This window comes from Linepithema humile, chromosome 6 (assembly GCF_040581485.1).
Source record: "Linepithema humile isolate Giens D197 chromosome 6, Lhum_UNIL_v1.0, whole genome shotgun sequence".
NCBI lineage: Eukaryota > Metazoa > Arthropoda > Insecta > Hymenoptera > Formicidae > Linepithema > Linepithema humile.
Genome location: NC_090133.1, coordinates 26,847,985 through 26,870,612, shown reverse-complemented (window position 1 = coordinate 26,870,612; position 22,628 = coordinate 26,847,985). Strand labels below are relative to the sequence as shown.

General features: G+C 38.6%; 2 protein-coding genes across 14 annotated transcripts; one reads left to right on the top strand and one right to left on the bottom strand.

Moving 5' to 3' along the window:
• Nucleotides 1–576: 576 nt before the first annotated feature.
• Nucleotides 577–13,829, bottom strand: LOC105671364 (serine-rich adhesin for platelets). 8 transcript variants are annotated; one of them, XM_012365476.2, is made up of 7 exons: nt 13,539–13,829; nt 9,780–9,944; nt 8,288–9,514; nt 5,984–8,200; nt 5,724–5,905; nt 4,815–5,136; nt 577–4,705 (listed from the first exon to the last, which is right to left on the bottom strand). In XM_012365476.2, the coding sequence occupies exons 1-7, from the start codon at nt 13,588–13,590 to the stop codon at nt 4,503–4,505; spliced, it is 4,368 nt and encodes a 1,455-aa protein (XP_012220899.1). In that variant the 5' UTR covers nt 13,591–13,829; the 3' UTR covers nt 577–4,502. The 8 variants fall into 8 exon arrangements, with proteins under 8 accessions (XP_012220899.1, XP_067212645.1, XP_067212648.1 ...); XM_067356544.1 differs by having other exon boundaries at nt 13,547–13,829; XM_067356547.1 differs by lacking the exon at nt 13,539–13,829 and adding an exon at nt 11,964–12,628.
• Nucleotides 13,830–13,928: 99 nt separating this feature from the next.
• INPP5E (Inositol-3-phosphate synthase) lies at nt 13,929–22,127 on the top strand. Of its 6 annotated transcripts, none has more exons than XM_012365480.2 (7): nt 13,929–15,012; nt 15,238–15,758; nt 16,868–17,086; nt 17,911–18,223; nt 18,318–18,877; nt 18,951–19,419; nt 19,524–22,127. In XM_012365480.2, coding segments are annotated over exons 1-7 (2,199 nt in total). In that variant the 5' UTR covers nt 13,929–15,010; the 3' UTR covers nt 19,639–22,127. The 6 variants fall into 6 exon arrangements, 5 of the variants coding, with proteins under 5 accessions (XP_012220903.1, XP_067212677.1, XP_012220905.1 ...); XM_012365482.2 differs by having other exon boundaries at nt 13,931–15,331; nt 15,417–15,758; XM_067356576.1 differs by lacking the exon at nt 16,868–17,086.
• The last annotated feature ends 501 nt before the right edge of the window (nt 22,128–22,628 follow it).

The window sequence follows — 22,628 nt, the reverse complement described above, 5'->3', positions numbered from 1 at the left end:
TGAGTTGGTAATAGGCTCAATCGAAAGCGCATACCTAAGATATATAATACTCTTTACGAGAGACACTCGCCATAAACTGTCGCGCAAGATTCAAACACGAAACAATTCGAACGCGATCCATCGCGACCCATTTCGTGACCGATGACCAACTCGATTTGAAGTTACAATACCGATGTGGAAGTCGTGATATCGATATCGATATCGATATTGTGCAGTTCGACTCGAAATGCTTAAACTGAAAAACGGCGCTGAAAGCACTCCTCATGCATGGCGGCATTTTTCAAACTGCGTAAACTCCCTAAATTAATTTCTTATAAAATTTAAAAAAAAAAAAATTTTTTTAATTATATAACGGTTTCTCCAATAATTGGTTAAACTTATGTTCTGTTAATTCGCAATAAAACGTCGTGCATTAATAAATAACATTATGCAGCATTTTCATAAAACTATGAAAAATCTTATTATTACCGTATTGTAGTAAATTATGTTAAATTATTCTTATAAGATAAAAAAAATCCTATTATCATTACAATATATGCATCGGGATTGTAATCAGGAAAACCTTGCCTATAACACTTTACAGCATATATCGTGTTTTATTATTTTATTATATTTATATTACACAAAGATGTATACTTAATCGTATTATTGTATTGATCTCAAATACAATTTGCCGATTTCTCTACCATTCCGTATTATTAAATAGAGTTTAACTAATATCTTCCTTAATCATAATTATTAACATTAAACCAGGTCACAAAAAAAAAGACGGGTGTATATATACATATACATATACATATATGTACATATATATATATATCCGATTCGAAAGAAGAGAAATATGTGGGACAGACGAAAGTGACAGAGAGAATAGAGAAAGAGGCAGATAGAAGAGGAGAAAAAGTAAACTCTAAAAAATGAATTAGATCTAAAACATATGCAAAGATCGGGAATAAAAAGATAGCTAATCTTTTGTTTTCGCCTTTCGATAACGATACGACAATTCTTCTTCCATTGCTATCGATTTAGCAATTGTTGCCATTCTCTCTTGCACTCACATATCACGACGTGACAATTTTTTGCTCTCTTTTTCTGTATTTTACAGATTTATCTTTTATACAAATTACTTAGGCATTGTGATATTCAGGTTTCTCTGCATTTAACTATTCTCGTCTTGACGCCTCACGTCTATGCTTCTCGTTCTTAATGTGCAATTTACAAGCCAAGTATATTCCATTTATACAAATCGTCGAAATGATAAACGCCTTCGACCGCAACGCGAATTCCGATGCTACGATGCACAGGACTCTGCGTACAGAGAGAGAGGTGGTTGGCTAAAGGATTTTTCTACATAATTTTGGTGATGGAGTAACTGTCCGTAGACATCATTACCTATCCACAAGACGGACCTAGTATTAATGTATACAATGCTATATCATTGACTTACTACAAAAATTCTACTGTACATATAAGAACGCGCGCATGATACGCGTCCTGCTCGGTGTACGCAGAGTCACTCGATGACAGAAAAGAATGAACCGGAATTTCTCATACCATTCCACTCCGGAATTTGTCTCCTTTTCTTTCTTTGTATCACAAGTAATGATTAATATTACAGTTACTTTTCTAAGATAAAATTTTGTTTCCCTTTCATACAATTGTAGATTATAAGCGTTTTGTTTACGATTTAATATCTCTCTTATTATACCTAAGCAATAGTTTTTTTTGGCTGCATCCATCCATTTTTATACAAAGACCACTCTTTACTGCCGAGAAGCGTCGAAACTGTGCTTCGGAAAGTTTTACGAAAAGAAAATTAGGCTTTATGTATTTTCCTTTGAAAACATAAATGTATAATCCTTTTTTATTACTATTTGTGTTAAAACAAAGTTAATGCTTCCAAATAAATTGTTTTCCAAGATGTTTTTACATTTTGTTGCTATGCACTATATATATGTACAAAGAATTTTTTATGCATCAAGTATGCATTTCTGAATATATAGTTGCTATTTAAAAATGATTATATCTAATTTATCGTACTCTGTGCTGTAGGAGATGTGACAGTTATCTTCAATATATATATACTTGATGTGTGTGGTGTGTATAGATTTTCATATGTATAATATGTATATTATATATATATATATAATTATATATATAATTTACATATATATATATATATATATATACTATATATGTACGTATATATCTTTTCCTACGCAAAATTAATATTATTTACACATTATGAATGTATGTATATATATATATATATATATATATATAATATGTATATATATATATATATATATGTCTATATATAATATTATTTTTATACAATATTTTCCTGATCTTTGCTAGTTCTCCTTGATGTAGTAAGAGAATCGCTTGTTAATGTTCTTACATTTGTCATAGCAAAAACTTGCCTCTCATGCTCTTATAAAATACGATGAGAACGATGATGACGATAGTAATGACAGCAAAGATGACCACAAAAATAATATGAAAAAAAAATTAATATAATACATATACATACATGCATACATATATAAAATATAAATTATATGCAAATATAATTATTTATATTTCATATGCAAATATGTAAGTATGTATGTATAAATCAGCGTACAATTATTACAAATTTCATAATAATGCGTAACTATTAATTTAATTACTAACAATAGATCATACATGGGACGTTGGATCCGAATCACTGGTCTTACAACCATACGTATGTATTAGAGATGGTAGTGATAATGAATGTGACGCCATACAAAACATATCACTGAGTGCAATGAGATATTTTCTTTGTTATATTACATTACATACAGTGGTAATAAAGTCTTACAAGTGTTCTCATTTTAATTATCTTCTTCGTAAAATATTCACCTTTTAGAAATTGTCAAGTTATTGAAGCATGCAAAATTAAATTAAATTTTCCATAATAAAGCAGTTATACAAAAGAAATATCGATAAAAATAAATCAATGATTGGATTTTACGTGTGAATGATCATATATATATAATGTGATTTGTATAAACAAACAAAGAAAAAAAAAACAAAACACATTAATTATAAATGAAAATATACATTACATATGCTATTTTATTATAAAACATATGTATGTATTCCCATGAATAATAAATACAAAGTTTTTTAAACTAAATAAAACCTCAAAATATGATTATAATTATTTATATATAACATAATAAACATAATAAACCTTTCAATTTTTTAAATTGGTGTTTATATATATATAAACACATAATATATATAAACACATTCAAACAGTTCTTTTTTTCATTCATCAGAGAACACTTGTCTTGTAAAAAGAAAGAGAATGTTCAATTTCCGTTTTTGTTACTGACTTATGCCCGGTTTTACCAACATAGATTAACTTTAATCTGGGTAACTTTAATCTCAACTTATCCTTCATCTTCTTCTAATTCTTAGAACTAGGACAAGATAAAGAGTAAATTGAATCGAGATTAAAATTAATCTACATTGGCTGGAAATGGGCATTACTCCTTTTACTGTTTTATACACGTTCAAACTTTGGTGGTTATCCCACTTTCACACATTTCGATAACATTCAGTACAATATGCCCTATTTGTATATTCCTGCGTACATGATGTTGTTAAGAAAGGTTGTAGTGTTTTTAGGCTTTCATAAATGCGAGTAAAAAAGCAAACGTCTTTCTTTTTGATTATCATTGTTCCTCAATAGCAATCCGTCTATTCTATACAAATTTAAAATTAAAAAAATCTTGCTTTTTTTTTATATTAAGTCGAAAAGGCCACTGTTCAAGGCCACAGGCCAAGAAAATTAATTAAATTCAATTATCAAGAAGAGTTTCTGTTTCTCCATACTTTCGTTCATTATTCATTTTCAATTTTTTTTCTTTTTTTTTTTTGTTAATTCACAGAGACAGTTAACAGCGTTCTCGTTTAAACATCATTGTACATTGGAAGGTATTATTCTCGAGCATATTGATTCTACACTTAATGTCTGGAAATTAGTATAATTGTTTTCACATTTATACTTTCACGCTCCAGATACACTTACGTGTCAAATGGTACAAAGCATAATTTCAAAACATCTCATATTCTCTTCTTATGCCAAACAACGTGTCAAACAAACAAGATCAGTTTATGTCTATTAAAATAGAGATAGAGCATCACTTCAGCATTAAGATTTTATCGATTTATAGTTACATTAGTTTTTTCCCCGACTATTATTATGTCGTGCTGGCAACGTAAATTTGTTCCACCGTATATCGAATAATTATGTCGCATATGAGGATGTCTTGTTCTTACGCCTCGTTAACTAGAACATACCTTACTAACTAGTAAGGCTATCTTCAGTTAAAAACAGATTTATATACTTAGTCAGACATTATTGCCCATTATTCGGTGCATCTAATTAAAGCCGGATCTCAGTGTGATATAATGTGAATACGAGCTATCTCTCCATATTAATCTATGCTCACAGACTCACCGGAGTTTCACGTAACTCGATGAAGGTTACACTTGGGTATGTAATGATTTGTGTCGAGGTACCAACCTTTCGTCAGTGCGCACGGATAATGCGTAACAGCCTTGCAACCTCGTTTCACGCAACCTATGTTCGCGCCTGTCAAGCCGCAGGAGTCGCATACCGACTTGGCGGCGTCCCATACTGCTTCTTGCAGTCCCGTTACTCTGCCACCTTATCAAACGCAAGATAAATTTTAATTTTTCTATGTAGGTAGAGCTATATAGGTAGCTCTGCCGCGCTTGATTTATTTTACACATGTTTCTATTATTTCGTCACTTACCTGCCATGTAAACTCCGGCCGCCCATACCGCGCATTGCTCGTGAAGCCATACTTCCCATCGTTGCTCCTCCCCACCGGGATGCAGAGTCATACCCGTAAAAATGGCATTTGTATTACTTTCAACGGAGTTTCGCTTTTTCTTGCCCATCTTCGCGGAGAACTGATCCGCCAGTCCGGCGTACCTCAGACTTCTCTTATTTTTGCCACCTTTCTTCTGTTCCGTCGTAATTTCTTGCTCATCAGCCGATAAAATTCCGTCCTCCAATCGCTCCTTGCCGATTAAATATGGTCCAAATAAGTCGCTCAACACACCGGCTGGAACCTGTTGCACATATTTATCACATTACTCGCATTGCTAATGCATCAACTATTAATGTGCTTTCGTGTATAGAACGCGTCGCATTTAGCTTTCAAATTAAAGCTTAACTTTATCGTTCTAATCATATAACATCTGTAAATATAAAATTGATATCAAAATATGATGGAGGATGCAACAGTTTTTAAATGGCAAGTGTTTAAACCAATCAGGTTGTCAAAAAATTGCGCGCTCAGGCATACTTCACATTGAAGATGCCTGAATTTCACACGCTTCTCATTTAAAAACTATTGCAATCTTCGTATTATGATTTTTGTCTCTCAATGATCTCAGGAATCTGCCATTAACGGATGTTACGGTAGGTCTGAGACACCCTGTATAAAATATAAAATCTATCGTATCTAATCATGTAAAAATGGTATTCAAAGTTCGATATGATACCGAGAATTAGATTAAAACCACAACAACAATAAGGATAAAGTTCGAAAAAAATGTCAATTATCAGAAGAATAATAGATAGAAGAATATCTCGACGCAAATCAGATCAAGCTCGTATTATACTAAACTTTAAGTCATTTCAAGAAGATGCATACCGTGTACGTTCCAGTTGCGATGTGTGGTCCGGCCAGATTCGGATGCGGTCTGGACGGATCGCCGGGAATAACGGAATGAGGGCCTTGTTTGCAAAATACACAAACCCAAGTCGAATCCGTGGTGTGCGCATCGTACCGCGACGACAGAGTTGAACTGAAGAGACCTGCTCTACTGACTTTACCTGCAAAACCGAGAAGTGAGATAAAGTGAATCTCTTCGGCAAATGAAATGGACATTCCATTCGCGCACGCGTACGTACCTCTGTAATCTAAATCGTTTTGGTGACTGAGCCTCTTACTTCGGCCTGCGTTCCCATTACCGACGCTTTTCCGTTTCTCCTTGCTTTTCTCTTCCTCCTCCTCCCGCGGTGCATTGACAACTTGGATACTCAACGGACTGTCCCTCGGTCCCTCCACGTGGACTACCGGACCCCGCGATCTGATCGAACTCGCATTCGAGCCGGAATCGTACGCCATTTCTCTCAGGCCGTCGATTTTGGTATTCTTCTTCGCCTTCTTCAAAGCCTGGTCCTGCTTCTTCGAGCCCTTGGACGTGCGCCTTTTCTTCGCCTCTTTCGACGGGGAGTCGCCCGTCGTGCCGAAAATATTGTCCGACGATCTGGACAATTTCCTCTTGCCGCTCTGCATCTTGCCCTTCTTACCTTTCTTCCCTGACAGCTTTGTGTCCACCGTAGAGGAAACGTCGATGGGATTGTTCTGCATGCTTTGGGAATCCATCATCGTCGGTAGAATACTATTCTCGAGACCCTCAAGTTTCGCGACAGAGCTGTCGCCCTGAATATCCGCGCTCGCGAGTTTCGCTTTTGATTCTTCATTTTTGACATCCGAGTCCGCCTCCACGATTCCGGCGAACATCTTCGCTAACTCAGACTCGACCTCGACGAAGGGATTCGTCGTCGCCGTCGTCGTCGTCGTCGCCGTCGTCGTCGTCGCCGTCGTCATCATCGTCGTTGTTATCGTCGACATCGTCGCATTATTCGTGTTCTTTGGACTTGTTGCCTTCGATAACTCGGACGATGCATCGTCGCTGGATTTTCTCCGTATCCTCTGATTCGTCGTCAACGAGTTACTACCCTCGCTACTCCTCCGCCTCCGAATCGGTTGATTCTCCTCCGATCTCTCCTTTGCGTTCTCGTCCGCCATCGTCGTTTTATCCGATATTCTCTCCTGCCCGCCGCCAACGATCTGCTCGTCCGCCTTAACATCGCCGGCTGCCGGCGTGGAGATAGCCGCCTCCTCCGACACTCGTTCGATAATTCTCGGTTCTGAAGGTTCCGTGGGCTCGAGTTCCATGTCCTCGACTTCCGTCTTCGAGTCCTTGCTCAGCCTCACGGGCTTCTCCAGTTTTCTTTTCCTGCGCTGCTTGGTGTTGTCGTTAGAATCGTCGTTGCTGAACGCCGGCGACACAACCTCGTCCTCCCGTGTCGGCGATTTGGATTTCTGCCTCTCCGGCGACATACTTTTCACGCTGGACGTGTCCTTCTCCTCCACAGGCATTACAATCACCGAACCGATATTCTCGGTGCTCCCGAGCTTCTTGTTCCCACCCTCCAATTTCTCCAACAGGGAATCGACGCCTTTCTTGCCTCTTTTCGGCAAGTTTTTGGGCGATCTCACGCTCGTCTCTTCGTGCTTCCTGTCCCGCTCGGAGGAGGATTCTCTCTTCGGGCTATCCGTGACGTCCTTCTCTGTTTTGGACGTGAGATTGACTATAACGGGTAAGACGTTCCTTGGCACTTGCGCGATAACACTCAATGTATCTTTAGCCTTCGCAGGAACTTCGGACTCTTTCTTGTCCGCAACCACCCTCTCTATTGTCACACTAGGCGGCAAATTTATCACTTTCTGCGTAAAATTCTCCACGTTCATCTCCTTAATCTTATCGTGTAGATTTGCAACTCCTTTCAGATTGCTTTCGAAATTTTTCACTGATATCTTAGGAGTGATGATCTCCTTCGTTGATAGCGAAACTGGTTCGCTGACGGAATTTGGCGTCGGTACGGACGAGCTGATACCGCTGTCCGACGAAGTTTCCCCATTCAGCGGTATCGGCGGTGAGATTATGTTCCCGTTTCGACTGCCCTTGTCCACGTTTCTCGCCGTCAAACTGATGGGAATATCCTGAGATATTCGAGAGTAATTCTCCGGAATAATCTCCGATGTAGACGAGAGATCAAGCGTGCTCTGCGAACCGGGCGAGTTTCTGTACTGATTTTGACTCTGTCGATTATCCACGAGCATCTGCAAGCTGAACAGCGGACCGCCCGATGTGTTCGACGGTGTCACGCTTTTCGAAGGGACTGTGGGCGTGTGCCATGTCGGTGGTGCTTGCGTGTGCGCGAGTTGCGGAGTGAGTTGAGACGGCAGATGGGATGCTCGCGCCATGGATGGATGCGTGTAGAATCCGGCTGGACTGAGCGCGGCGCCGGACAATGCTGTTGGATGAATATTGAGAGCTGAAAGCGATTAAAAATGACATCCATTAAAAACGATGCCGTCGAAAATTTTGCAAAAAGAATACAGTAGCTCGAAATTTAAATTACCTTGATTCTGCGTCATCGTCAGATGATTCCAGACATTCTGCGGTGGAGGTGTGCCAACCGGTGGTCGGCTATGACCCGGATACTGCCCTGACATTTCGAAGCACACCCAATTCCCTAATGTTGGATTGCAGGCGGTAATCAGATCGCTGTTTTCCGACTTGTGCGCCTCTTCCTCGGTGCAGCACTCTTTCTTGATATTATTACATTTGACATTCGACTGCAGATATGTCCAAGATAATTCTTTCGGTTTATCGTCACCTAAGCGTAGCGGTAGCACGTGAGTAACGTACTTGTCCAGAATATGCGCCTTCTCTTGCTTCAGATCGCCGTTCGTTACGATCCTCGCATTTATTTCGCTATTACCGGTGTGCAATTTACCGATCGTCTCCAACAATTCTTTGCTCCTGTCCGAATTACATGACAACTCGTCTAAATCGGAAAGCTTCAATAAACCGTAATCTATATTCTTGTACTTTGTATTATAACAATTCTGTACATCGGAGAAATGATCAATTTGTTTTAAGATAGTACTGTCCACCGAAATTGCTCTTTTCTCAACAACTGACGAATGCGGATAACTGTAGAGTCGGTCTCTTGGCCCACCGTAAATATAATCGCCTCGTGTACTTTCTTTCGAGTTTATTACTAAATTTAGCGGCTCATTATTTGTTACAGGAGTGGTGCAATCGGGATCGCAAGCTTCTTTTCTGTGCTCAATATTGTCCGATACAATCTTCAGTTTAGTAATATTTTGTGTGTTGATCGACTGCCTTGCTGCAGAACTAGAACAGCTAATATCTGCGTCGTGATAAATTTCTTTCTGCGATCCAGGCAAAATTTTGGATTTATCTTTCGCAAAGGAATATGTAAGCACCGTCGTTTTATCAGTGTTCAACGAATTGGGTTTTGCTATCTCACTAAAATCTTTCTGGCAATTATCCAGCCTGACCTTCTGTTCCTTCTGCAGCTTTTCCGCCTGTCCGGATAGTAATTTATTAATTGTACTAATCAGGACATTAGAATTCGCTATCCTATCATTGTGTTGTATTGTTTGCGGTAAGTTTGTAAAATATTTTGAGTTTGGATTAGTAGATTCCGTGGTATCTTTTTTGTGGTACAGATGATATATATCTTGCGCAGTATTATGTGCTACCAATGCTTGCAGATCAACCCACTGCATGTAATTGTTTGATAGCGCCCATTGTGGCGCAACGTCAAATATGTGTCCTGAAAAGAAAAGATTTAATATAATTCATACATTAATAATATAATTTGTATATTATAAAATAACATAAGCTTGATATAAGTCTAAAGTTGTTAGCCAAATTGATAAACAGTTGATAAATATTTATATTAAAATTTCTTTTACAATCAGAGATACAAAATACATGTATGAATGCTATAATTTATACTGTAACATAGAATATTTTATTTCACGCATTATTCGATAGATTTGTACACAGAAAAATAATAATGCACTTTGATATTTTACCATTGTTGGGAAGAATAGAAGAGTCATGACAATTCACACCATACTGAAGATCTGGGCTAGTTTTATTTTGCTCACTTGTGAGACGAGTATAGAAATATCGCTCTATATCTAGTAACCTATCAAGCTTCTCTTCTTGCGATATATGTTTAGACGTGTGCAGAGATTCTGTAATCACAAGAGAAATTATCCCTTACTGATTGTGCTAAATAATATTGCGGTAACTTTTAAAACTAAGATTCTTGCCATCTTCATGTAGTATTATAAATGTTTCAATTGAAATCCAACAAGCTGCTTATTGCTAATACAGTAAATTCAAGATCGCATTACAACATTGTACAAAATTACATTTTTTGAAGAGCACAGGACATTAAGTAGCAAGTGAAACATTATAATTTATATGTAATTGTGGAACTTTTATTAATGTACAAGCAAAAGTGCCTCTGTGTGTACATTTACATATGTTATAGCACAATGGCTGCAACTCAGCTTATAGTGAAACAACTACTGGACAAAATATCCATACAAACAAAATACGTGTTTAAATAGAAATTTATATTTGTCGATGGCAACCTAGCAGCTTGTAGTCTGGCAAAAAATCTGTTGACTCGTATGAATAAATACAGCAGATGTATTTGCGTACACATAAGATAAATATCAACATATACAAAACAAATAACAGCAAAAGATTATTTATAGGAAACGTAGGAATATACTTTTGTTTCATCCTCTTGCTCTAAAGCACACGTTTTCACCTACTGTCGAAAACATCTGCTTCATTTTCATTCATACGACCCACTGACACTGACTATTTAAGCAGCAATCATTCACTGTACGCATCCGCGTATTCGTTAGCACGCATACTTTTGAGCACGATCGCTACAAAAGAACAACATACTCCGCGATGCGTCCATTCGCAATTCTCCGCCGCACACTTTACGACAAGCGTTCACGCCGAAGACGTTTTCTCGGAGTGTCGCGGAAACGCGTAAAACAATCTATCCTAGATTCATCAGGGTTTGCTAAAGGATCTAACACGATAATCGCCGAAGTGTCAACGTTAACGAGCTTATAGGAGAAAAAAAAGAAAAGGAAAAAAAAACTCCGCAACGCTTGGAAGTTGAAGTGGAGTTTTTTTGCAACGAATCGGCAATCGGTCGAAGCGAAACGCGCCCGACGGTTCGCGATCTGAAATTACGAACGATCAGTCAATCAGGTCCGTTGTCATCTACAAGACGACGACGTGCACACTCGATTTGGCATCGCACACTCAATCGGTTCCTCCGGAGATCGGTGCGGTTTCAAAACTCGTGGCGTGCGTTTTGCGAATTCCGGTGGCACGCACCGCGCGTACACATCGCTTGTGTGCGTGCGAGTGTGAAACGTAAAAGTAAGAGACAGCAAATACAGAACGCACGGCACGCACGCATACACGCGAAAAGCAAGCGGCGGCGGCGACACGTTTATTCCGCGTGTCTGTACACCTCAAATACGTGCGCACACAACACACTACGTGAACGTACACATCGATAGCGCGGACGGCTATGCACGCGCGAGCGAGAGACGTGCCGCGAGCATGGAGCTGAGAACACAGGAGAGAGAAAGAGACAGACAAAGAAGGAGCAGACAAAGAGAAAGAGAGAGATGCAGGGAGGAGGCGGCCTTTCCGCGGTGTCTGCATCGACGGATGTTTCCGGAGCGGCCGCGTGTCACCGCCGGCCGATGCGTGCACGCGACACGGATGTCGCGAACGCGCGTGCCGCAGATTCACAAATACTGCACAGATTCGTACAAAGCGAGTCGAGTAGAGTCACGAGTTGTATCACGGCAGTCGGAGCAGTCGGAGTCGGGCACGACCGGTGCGTGCTCCGCGCTTTTCATGCCACCAGTAGCGGACGAACAGGAATCCACGTATCGCTCGCATGCACGCACAATGCGCGAGAATGAATGTGCGTACGCACGCACAGCGTCGCGTTGCCACCGGCGGCAGCGGTGACGGCGGGGTAGGCGGGCACGCACAATACGCACGGCACGCACGCTCCAACGCCGTACCGACACCGTACCACACGAGCGCATGTCGTGTGGGAGCCCGGTGTGCACAGTGTGCACTGTCGCATCACACAACGACGACACGGCGAAACGACAACCCGATAATCTACGATGACGAGGGTGCACGTCGCAATTCACCTCTTTTCTTTCGCGTAGATCGATAGACACGTACAGTTTCACTGGATTCTCCCAACTGGCGATGGACTTGTAATTTCCTCTCGTATGACTATGACGACGACGACGACGACGACGACGATCGAGATGTGTACGATTGTCGTCGAACCAAGCGATCGAGCGAGACACCGCCGCCGCGGCGCGCGTACGTGGCCGCGATCGTTAGAACGGATCTCACGTGCACCTACCACAACGAGGCCCTTCCGCCGTTGGGGGCACGGGCGAATTTATGATTTTCGGCCCAAAAATCGTCAGGGCATCAACCAAAGCAGTGTTTCAACAATGGTGGCCATCTACACAGCGAGCCAGCCCCATGTCGGTCTGACACCTAGCGGTGGCGGCGCAACTCATGTTTCCGTTTTCGGGCGAGCCGATGCGACGCGATGCAACGCGACGGGAGCGGTCGCCAGCGATCTCAATCGGTCGTTCGCGAGATCAATTTTTCGCAATTCTACCTCTCGTTCCATCGGAAATATTATTATAAAGTAGCTCCTTGTATCTCATTTCTTTTTTTCATATAAAAAATTATTCACCATTGTTTTAGGGTTTTTTAATTTTTATATTATCTGATACGGCAAAAGAATATGTATAAGCCGTTTTGAGCGAAGCAATCAAATTTTCTTTAACAAAAGAGACAAATAACAAAATATATTTTCAAAAATATTAAAGTTTTACAGATTATTTTTGCTTTCACAGTAATTAAAGGATAACAATTTGCAGTCATAATAATCTTACAGTTTTTTAAATTGATAACGTATAATAATAAATTTAATTATGTTGTGATTTAATTTCGAAAAAATACCGATTTCCAAAGTTCATAAGAATATATCTTTCATTTTGACTTATACTTTTGTCGCAATGCAACGGCTGTCCAATTCTGAAAAAAAAAAATATCTCGTTTTCGTGATATTTTAGAATTATCCTTCTTTTTCAAGTGATATTCTTCTCACTGACAATAATTACTGTAACTAATTTCTCGAGTCAAACATCAAGAGTACCTGTTTATTAAAACAAGAATATTTCTCGGATTTCAACCAACGTCAATTTTATTTCATTGCAATTTCGACTTTTTCCAATACTCACCAAACCATGATAAACTATTCGCAGCCATACCTTGCATTTTTCCCTTTGTCGATATTCGTAATCAAGCACAACCAAGGTTACACTCTCTCCAACGTGCTCAATGCTATTTCGAAATTATTCGAAGGCAGGGATTCGCAGGAAGGCGCAGGACATAAATATGGATGCACGTGTGATAGCTGTCCCTCTTTCTCGAACGTTCCCGGGGCGCGAAGTAGCGCCATGCATGTCATTATTTTTTTGTCAATTGTTCCCGCAGGATGTCGATGCAGCCGGTATTATTCGACGCGTTCTCGTCATCACGTCGCGGGCGCGTTCCGACGTAATTCGACATAATTTCGCGACGCGCAAATTCGCTTTGTACGCCGCCGTCCGGTCTTGTCGTCAGCTGTTCCGCCGGAATCCGCGGGAACGCCTATGCTCGAGTGCGATCGGTCTGATAAAAAACGAGAGATCTACCTTTGTACCTGCCGTCACGGGCCGATTCTTCATTCGCATTTTCGTTGAGCATCCTAGTTGCTGTCGTCGTAGCCGCGATCGTCGTCACGCACTAGATGTAAACAAAACATCATCGTGACGCAGCCCGCCACTAACCAGCGAAGCACTTAATACGTGCGATGCGACATAATAGAGTCGAAGAGTAGCGAAGAGAGAGTGATCTTCCAAATCCGTCATATTAGCTTCACCATATTTGTTTTCAGTAACAACAACGTTGTTAGCTAAAAATCTCTAGGAAACCAGTTTTGTCAATGGACACTGAAACGCCGTATTGCACGCAGTATGAACTGCCGGCAGATGGTTGAAGCAAATATGGCGATGAAAACACGACACGGTCGGCGACACGCATTACTCTAATCGCGCAATCCGGCAGCGCCAGAATATCGTCAATATGGCGACCGACTCTGTCGTCTGCTCAGTTTGACAGTTACGTGCTGTCTAGTCGCGAATTTGATTTTTTGCCAAGTGTCGTTCACAATTTCTCACAGTCGCGCGCTTTTGGCGCATCACAGTGACGTTTTATCCCGAAAACGTGAATGTTCTCTTTCGAAACAAAACGCCGAATCGTTGATAGTTGGACAAGCGGTTAGCTGTCGTCTGCTACGCGTGCGACGGCTGCGCAAATCGGGTGCCATGGTACCGAGTATGACATATGCGGGTTGCAATCGCGATGCGAGAGAGATTGGTGAAGAGAAATGAAGTAGCCCGAAAGTAGCTTGTAAGCGCGCGATGTGCTTGACGCCGCGAGTGCCGACACGTCGCTGCCGCTACCGAGAATGGAGGCTGAAGTCAGAGTGTACACCGTAGGCACGCTTAATCGAATCGTGGTGATTTGTTATGGATTTTCGGGCGTGAATGACGTGTTGACGCACTATAACAGCGAACCAAGTTTCGCGGTAGCGCCAGTATCATAAAATAAACACACGCGAATCGAGAGACTGTGTAACGTCGTTATCGTACTAAAATATATGAAAAAGTTATATAAAACGCGACGATGTTTATTGGAATGACCGATCGATTGAAATGCTGAATGAGAAGCGACATAGAGATTCGATGTCCGATGGATTTGCTTTGTGCCTCTAAAATGGGAATTGCAACTCGGCAAAAGGATTGAATGGATGCGCTGAATATAAATTTTACATTGTTCCATTAACACTGTTCGATTCTAGTTCAAACTCCAAAAAATATTATTTATTGAGGTACTAAATGCGATCGCTTGATACACCATGAGTTTTTTCTCGTATTATTAGACATTCAGATTAATATGTAGATAGTTGACAACTTGGAACTGATTTGCATTATGATTATGAATACTTGACAAATACGTTATGATGCATTAAATGGCAGCTGATTCTAATCTTAAATATTATGATCTTTGATAAACTGTGAAGTGCAAGCTTTTACGACACAGCTTTTAAATATCAACAGTGAAGATGTAAGACATCTCAAATGTACTTTATACAACTGCAAACAAAAAAGATTGTTTATTGATCATATTTTTTTTAATTACATGACAAGTTTATTGATTGCTTGAATAAGGATAGAATATTTCTGAAAGTTTTCCTGTGATATTTTGATGTATATTGTGAATGAAAAATTATAAACTTATAGCAGACATAAAAATTAATTTTAATAATCCAATTGAATGTCATTGACTAAGGAAAAGAGTGATATGGATTGCTAATCTCGCATTACATGCACCAGCTGTGAATATTATGGAGCAGAGTGAAGGAAATGTCTCCAATATAACTAAGGTAGATGCTTCCCCAAAGTCAAAGCAGAAGAAAAAATCTCTTTGTCGCATGCTGATGAACAAGAAGACTAAAGTTGGCTGTTTAGAGTCATCGTACAAGGATGGGGATTCCAATAAGAATTCTAGGATAGAGAATTCACAACACGGATCTCAAACTAGCACCAAACTGTCCCTGTGTTGCGCCATGACCGAACGTAGCAGAACACCGCCTCAGAGCTTGACTGTCAGCAGACTTTCCCCAACATTAAGTCGCACTTCGGTCAAATCCGAGGTAGCTTCCACTAATGGTGATTGTCAAACGGATGCTTTAGTCGAGAAGGAAGAGATGTATGTTGCAAGTGGTCAGATTCACGCATCTCAAGAGACAGTAATGAAGAGGAATATGGTAGCAGCGGGGAAGGAGCAGCGTCATAGTGCTTATATAGAAGGTAAGACTTGGAAACCGCATTCTTTTGCAACGAGTAATTGAAATTGATGACTTTTAATAAAGATATAAAATTTGCATACCAAAAACATTTTGTTTACTATATTCGCTATAAATAACACAGTATGTTTTCAAATGGCAACTAATTAAATAATATAATAGTATAATAAGCATTAAGGAAAGCGGTCCCCAATAATTTATTCAACAAGTATCGAGGAAAAAGATCTTTCAGTATATTAAAAAACTTCAATTACCTCATCTAATTCCTCCTAAGCATCACTTCTTTTTATGTGCAGTGTGTAATATGGTTTGAATGGTAAAATTGACCTTGCATATCCCCACCACCTTACATTCTAAAGCCATACGTATACAGAGCGTAACACTTGCTCTGTATTGATGTGTAAAGCTATTGTATACGTGGAGTTAAGAGTCAGTTACCATCTTATCTTTTACACGCGTGCATCATTGATAGCGCGAGTGATCGGTTGAAAATGTCGAGTTCGAGTAAAAAACGGAGGAAAAGTTTTCTTAATACATTACGACGCGTATTTAAGAAGCGAGATGGAAGCGAATTAGGAGAACAGCAGAAGGAATCATTTGATGATAAACAAAATATTTCTCAAAATTCTGATCGAAAGGTTGCGTCGCAAGCCGCACAATGTGAAACTTGTGTGCCATCTGCAAAAAGTAGTCCATCTGGAAAGGAATATAATGATTTGTCAAATGTGCAAGGCAGTTGTGAAAATGTAATTGATGTAAAGAATAGAGATACTAGATCAAACGTTGTAGGAATTGATAAGAATGTCGAGTGTCAAAAGTATAGTTCTACGCAAAATGAGCAGAAACATACATTAGGATCAGATAGATATATGAGTACAAAAATTACCTTTTTAAAGCAGTCTAACGATGTGGGCGTCAATTCTCAGTCTCGTTTAGAAAACACTGATAAATTGCACGGTAGAGAAGCGGAAAATGTCGGTTCTGATTCCAAAAGCACAATGTTACAATTTCCTTTCGACAATGCTAGCATTATGAACGACACGCGAAAGCTTTTAGTAAAAAAAACAAAAGCGATTTTTCAAGAGAGTAGTGAAGACAGTGACTTCTCTGCAGACTCGACGGAAGACTCATTCGAAGAATCTTCAGAAGATGAAAACGAACGTCTAATTGAGTCTGAAAAAACTCACAGATACTTTAAGGATGAGTACTTTACAAAGGGGAAGTATATCAGTTACTTCTTCCTGGAAATGGAACGGATGTTCTACAATCCTGCAGAAGTTTACAGTATGATTCAGTATCACGATACTGATTGCGAAAAGCTGGGGAAAGAAGGTACAAAATGATACACGAAATTTATATGCTGCTTCAAATTTGATTCTTATGTTTTTGCTAGTGTTTTACGTTACGTTTTTATGGGGTATTGAATTTTTCTCTTCAAAGTGTCGGCATTATAAAATTATTAAATTGACGATCTACATGTTTTTATATTGTACATAAACAATTTCTATTAAGAAGATATGTACATACAGTTATTTTGTATCTAGATTAGATTAGAAACGTAAGTGTTAAGTAACAGGCGTATGCTGTAATGTTGTTTGTGCGCAGCTATAATTGTTTCTTCTTTTTTTACATATCTCTATTTTTTATTTATTGTAAATTAGAATACTAGAACATATGTATTTAATAGGATGACTTTATTTACATAGATTACATGTATTTACATTTTGGAGCTAAAATAATTAGTACGATTTGGAAGAAATTTAGCAAATTGCTCGACTCAAATAGCATATTCTAGTTCCAGATGTATATAGATTTATAACTGAATACATATAATTTTATTGGTATACACGTTCACATAAGATTTTACTCATAACTACATTACGCAATTAAATGTTAAGAAATTTTATTAATCTTGCGAATCTGTACGTCAGTGCAGAATAACTGCCAATAGGTGGCAATTGAGCAATTTGATTTCATTACAGCGGAATGCTCTAATATTGTTATGAGTCTGATTTCTAGGCACGAAGAATATATATTTGTTCTGTATATATATGTTCTTTGCTTTCGAGATAATGTGGATTTTTTTTTGCTCAACCGTGACGCACTAATTTTTATTGATAAAATTTTGTGCGCAATACAATTTTGAATTGTTTCAGGAGAAAATTCTTCTTCCGGATCGCTATCGCCGAGTATATCGGGACACATACGTCGTAGATTGCTTCATAGGAGATCCGCGGATAATCTGATGGTGAATTCACCCACAAATTCCATGAGACACTCTAGTCCGGAATCTATTAAGAGCGCGCCGATTCAGCACAAGCCGCGTTCGACGTCGCACGATGCTCTGTCAAAAAAGAAAGATCGCTACTTTTGTCAGACGACAGGTGCATCTATGGATAGCTTGGCGAAGCAATCGTTGCTTGCCGCACAAGTACTTAATTTAATTCCCACTCAGAAGGCGCGGGAAAGGTATAATTTTTTCTTTTTTTTTTTTTAAAGATCATTCTCTTGAAAATTTTATCTCGCATCGTTCTTCAACGAATGGCAAACCATTTTTTTGCAGAAACTTTCTTCACGGAAGAATCGCTGCTAATTCCCTGCTCGGACCGGTGGAACTTGAGAAAGTATTGCCGAATCGTGAGCTGAAAATTTTTATCGGCACGTGGAATATGAACGGTCAGACACCACCGAAGGAGTTGAACGACTTTATGCTGCCGTCCGATATAGAGACCGTTCCCGATCTGTTGGCTATAGGAACGCAGGAGTCGTGCTCTGAACGAAACGAGTGGGAGGCGGCCCTGCAAGAGACCCTCGGCCCTTCGCACGTGCTGCTCACTAGCAGTAGCCTCGGCACACTTCATCTCGCGTTATTCCTGAGACGAGATCTGATCTGGTTCTGCTCCATCCCGGAAGAGGACAGCTTCTCGACGAGGACCGGTACGGCGTTTAGAACGAAGGGCGCGGTGGCGATAGCCCTCATGATATTCGGCACTAGTTTCCTCTTCGTCACCGCGCACTTGACCGCGCATCAAGATAAAGTGAAGGAACGAGTTAATGATATAAAGAGAATCGTGAGAAATCTTGACCTTCCCAAGGAGCTACCCACCAGGCACAAGAGCAAAGGTATTATAACGTCAAATATGAGAATCTTGTGCTCTTTACAGCTTGCGCACGTACGAACAAATGTATTTTTCAGACGTGACGCAAAATTTCGATTGCGTGTTTTGGTGCGGCGACTTGAACTTCCGCCTGGCTCAGCCGAGGGAGGAGGTAATTGAATGGATCACGAACACGTGCTTTCCGCAGGAATCGCCGATAAACCTACATAAAGATCAGCTGAGAAGCATTCTGAACGATGGCGCGGTATTGCGCGGCTTCGAGGAAGCCTCCATCACCTTCCCGCCCACGTACAAGTACGATCCGGGAACGCAGAATTTCGATTCCAGTAGCAAGCAACGCACTCCTGCGTACACCGACAGAATCCTCTTCAAGGGGAAGGGCCACACCAGAGGCTACATCAGACGTGTCAGTCATGATATCTCCAGTTCCCACAAGGATGGAGCTATCGAGTGTTTGGTTTACGATTCCGTTCCCAGTATTTGTACCTCGGATCACAAGCCGGTCTGGGGAGTTTTTAAAACCACACTGAGGCCGGGTATCGATACGTACGTGTCCATCGTTTATTGACGTTTCAGTAATTTTATATGTGTATGTGTATAACAATCGAGCTGCTACGTACGTATATATGAGAGTTCCAATTTATTTTTAGAATTCCGCTCGGTGCTGGACTTTTCAATCGCGAGGTATACCTGGAAGGTATTAGGAGGCGCGCAGCTGCGATGGATGATTCTCTGGGAACTTCAAAAGTTTGTTCGATTCAATAAGCAAGTCCGAGACTATTGTGAGCGCTTTAACACAACAATTTGGTAATGTATCTATAGGTAAAGCTATCTGCTGGTTTTTAAGTACTAGGCCGTACGGGAGAACAATCGTTTTGCATCGTTCTCGCTCGATTCGTAATAGATGTTATGTTTCTTTTTTACGATTTACGTATTTGCTAAGTCTGTCCATTTTTTACAGCGGTAATGGAAAACATTTTTCTAGAGATTTGTATAATAGGTTAGTATTACCAGTGAGCATCGTAAAAGTCTAGTCAAACAGTGAAATAAATTGACCGTTTAGCGATTTAGGTGCGGATTTTATAAACGTACTGTCGGCATATACTCCGACTCGTATTGTGCCACACATATTATGAGGAAGATAAAATATTTGGCTCTATGATATTTTCGATATTGCCAAAAAATTATTAAAAAAGCGCTCTTTAAGCGTAACGCCGTAAATTTGGTTTGATATAGATTTTTGTAGCAAACTCTTTATAACGCAATATTTACTAAAATGCAATTTGATTAATTGATACTTTAGAAATTGAAAAAAAAAAATGCAAGAATTTGTGTGCAAAATGTATCATAAGATGATTTTATGAATATTAAGCATACTTAAATAGATTATTACTATAATTAGATCAACATATATTAGCCAAATTTATTTTCTTTCCAAAATGTTCCAGTTTTCTTTTTAGATGTAATATAAGTCGTATACCAAACTACTGGGTCCCAATATGAAACTATTATAATTAGTTGTAAAAATATTTATATAATGATATGTATATATGAGTTCCATTTTTATTTGTTAATCGTGTTATTATTGGAATATTCTTATTTATTGGGACCATCTATTGTATTGAGTCTTAAAAAAAGATTTAAAATGGAATAGAATATTTTTCCTTGAGTATTATATATATATATATATAACAACTGCATCAGCAATTAATTACTGAATAGCGTTATTGTTTGGATAGCATAGCGTTTTTAACAGCTCTTAAAAGAAACAGTTTATAGCATTAAGCTCAAAGAGTGATTAATATTTCGTAATAATAGAAGATGTCCTACCATTTTTATCATACCTCTATTATTATTATTCGCAAAGAATAATGACAGCAAGTTTATGGCTAATGATAAAACCCCAAATACACAATATTGTTACACAATAAATGTGCACAAATGAGATATCTATATTTATAGCAGTTTTAGAGATTTACCATTTGTTCCATCAAAACTATGACAAAATATTTGAAAGACAGTCGCCTACATGTACAATATGTGATACATTGTAGTCATATTATATATTTTTTAAACAATTCACTCTGGCTATTATTTATGATTATTAGAGCAATTAAATAATTTCTTGAGTACAAATATTTTTTAATGTAATTATAATTATTATAATTTTGTTATGTCATATTTCGTTGCGTTTTTATACTGAAATGATTTTATTGTTACTGTTAGACTAATTTATTTCTATAACCGATTGTTTTCAAGAATTTATATCTAATGTATAAAATAAGCACAATATTATGTATCTAGGGGATGATCGTATATATATATATCTTTATTACTTCAGCTATTGCCAAGAAGGGAAGGGATGACCGTATATGTATTCTTAACAGTAACTGAAGAAAGAACAGAGACTACTGCTGGACAAACAAGCAACAATATATAAATTACTAATAAAAAGATAACGTTATATCTAGTTGATGAACAATACATAGTATTATAAAAGTTAATATAAAAGTTAAGCTCCACAAAAACGCTTGGAGTGGTGTTTACGCTTAAAGGTTCCACTAAGTATAGTGCAGAACGTAAATGTTGAATAGAGAGGAAAGTGCTTATACTTATTGCAACATAATGTATTAAAAGAAAAAGACAAGTATATAATATATTACATGTTAGGCGATAAGTGATATAGAAATATAAGTATTTTGAAGAGAATACGATTTGGTGGGATTTGTCGGTTAAACTATTAGACTTATAATATATGTATTCTATTATTCCATTGCAAGTAAAATAATTAAAAGATTTAAAATAATCATAGGGTGCTTGCACACTGAACAAATAATCAAAACGATAAATCTTAAATTGGAAAAAAGTGTTTCTATGTGTCCTGACAGAGACATTTTCTGTCATGTATTGGATATTTTAGTAACCTGTGACAACTCCTTTTTTGTAGCCGCGCAAAAACAGGTTGCCAATCAAGGTGCCTAAAATCTATCTTTCGTATACTGATTCTGAGCCTTCTATAATGAAGTGAAACAAAGAATTAAAGATCTTCAAAATCAGGTTGCCTTAACCATGCCTTATCTAAATCGTTACATATGTAGTTATGTATTTGATCTGTGAGTTTGCAATTCTATTGAGATTGTACTTGATTTAGATCTCTGCCCTAATTAGGAAAGGAAAAGTGCAGTGAAATAAATCATCTATGTTGTAATTATTTCTGTAATGATATCTGAATAAATGTCCCAAAGTAAACTTAATTTTAATAAATAACATGATTTTACTTAATATGATATTTTTCACATTGTCTATATAGACACATCGTTGTGTGTAGCTTGCATTCTAAAGGTGCGGCTGACGAGCCATTTAAATGTGGCAATAATGTTGACAAATTCAAGATTACTTGATAAATATATTTCAGTGAAAAATAGTGGAGACTGGAATGCGCATCTCATTATATTTACGAAAAATTGTTTAAGTCGACAGTGATTTATTAGGAAAAAATATTTTGACGGAAGGGGCAGCAACGGGGACGCTAGCTGTCATCTAGCACGTGGTAGCCAAAACAAAATTAATGTACGCCGCCCCTAGATGGCACATGCATGAACTAGAATCTGGCGGCACAAATAAAATTGCATCTGACGATGTATATACATAAGCAATGTGAAAAATAAGAATACTATTACACTATTTATTGTTATTCTACTTTCTCGATTCGATATCTGTCTCGATTATAAATTAAATTATCAAAATAATTATCG

Bases quoted from the DNA above. Each gene is read 5' to 3' on its own strand.
- INPP5E (XM_067356575.1), top strand. From the start codon at position 16,246: ATGTCGAGTTCGAGTAAAAAACGGAGGAAAAGTTTTCTTAATACATTA. The intron at 17,087-17,910 runs GTACAAAATGAT...GAATTGTTTCAG, and splicing joins CGAAAAGCTGGGGAAAGAAG to GAGAAAATTCTTCTTCCGGA. The intron at 19,420-19,523 runs GTACGTGTCCAT...ATTTATTTTTAG, and splicing joins CTGAGGCCGGGTATCGATAC to AATTCCGCTCGGTGCTGGAC.
- LOC105671364 (XM_012365476.2), bottom strand. From the start codon at position 13,590: ATGCTCAACGAAAATGCGAATGAAGAATCGGCCCGTGACGGCAGGTAC. The intron at 5,906-5,983 runs GTACGTACGCGT...TCGGTTTTGCAG, and splicing joins AAACGATTTAGATTACAGAG to GTAAAGTCAGTAGAGCAGGT. The intron at 5,137-5,723 runs GTATGCATCTTC...TATGTGCAACAG, and splicing joins TCGCAACTGGAACGTACACG to GTTCCAGCCGGTGTGTTGAG.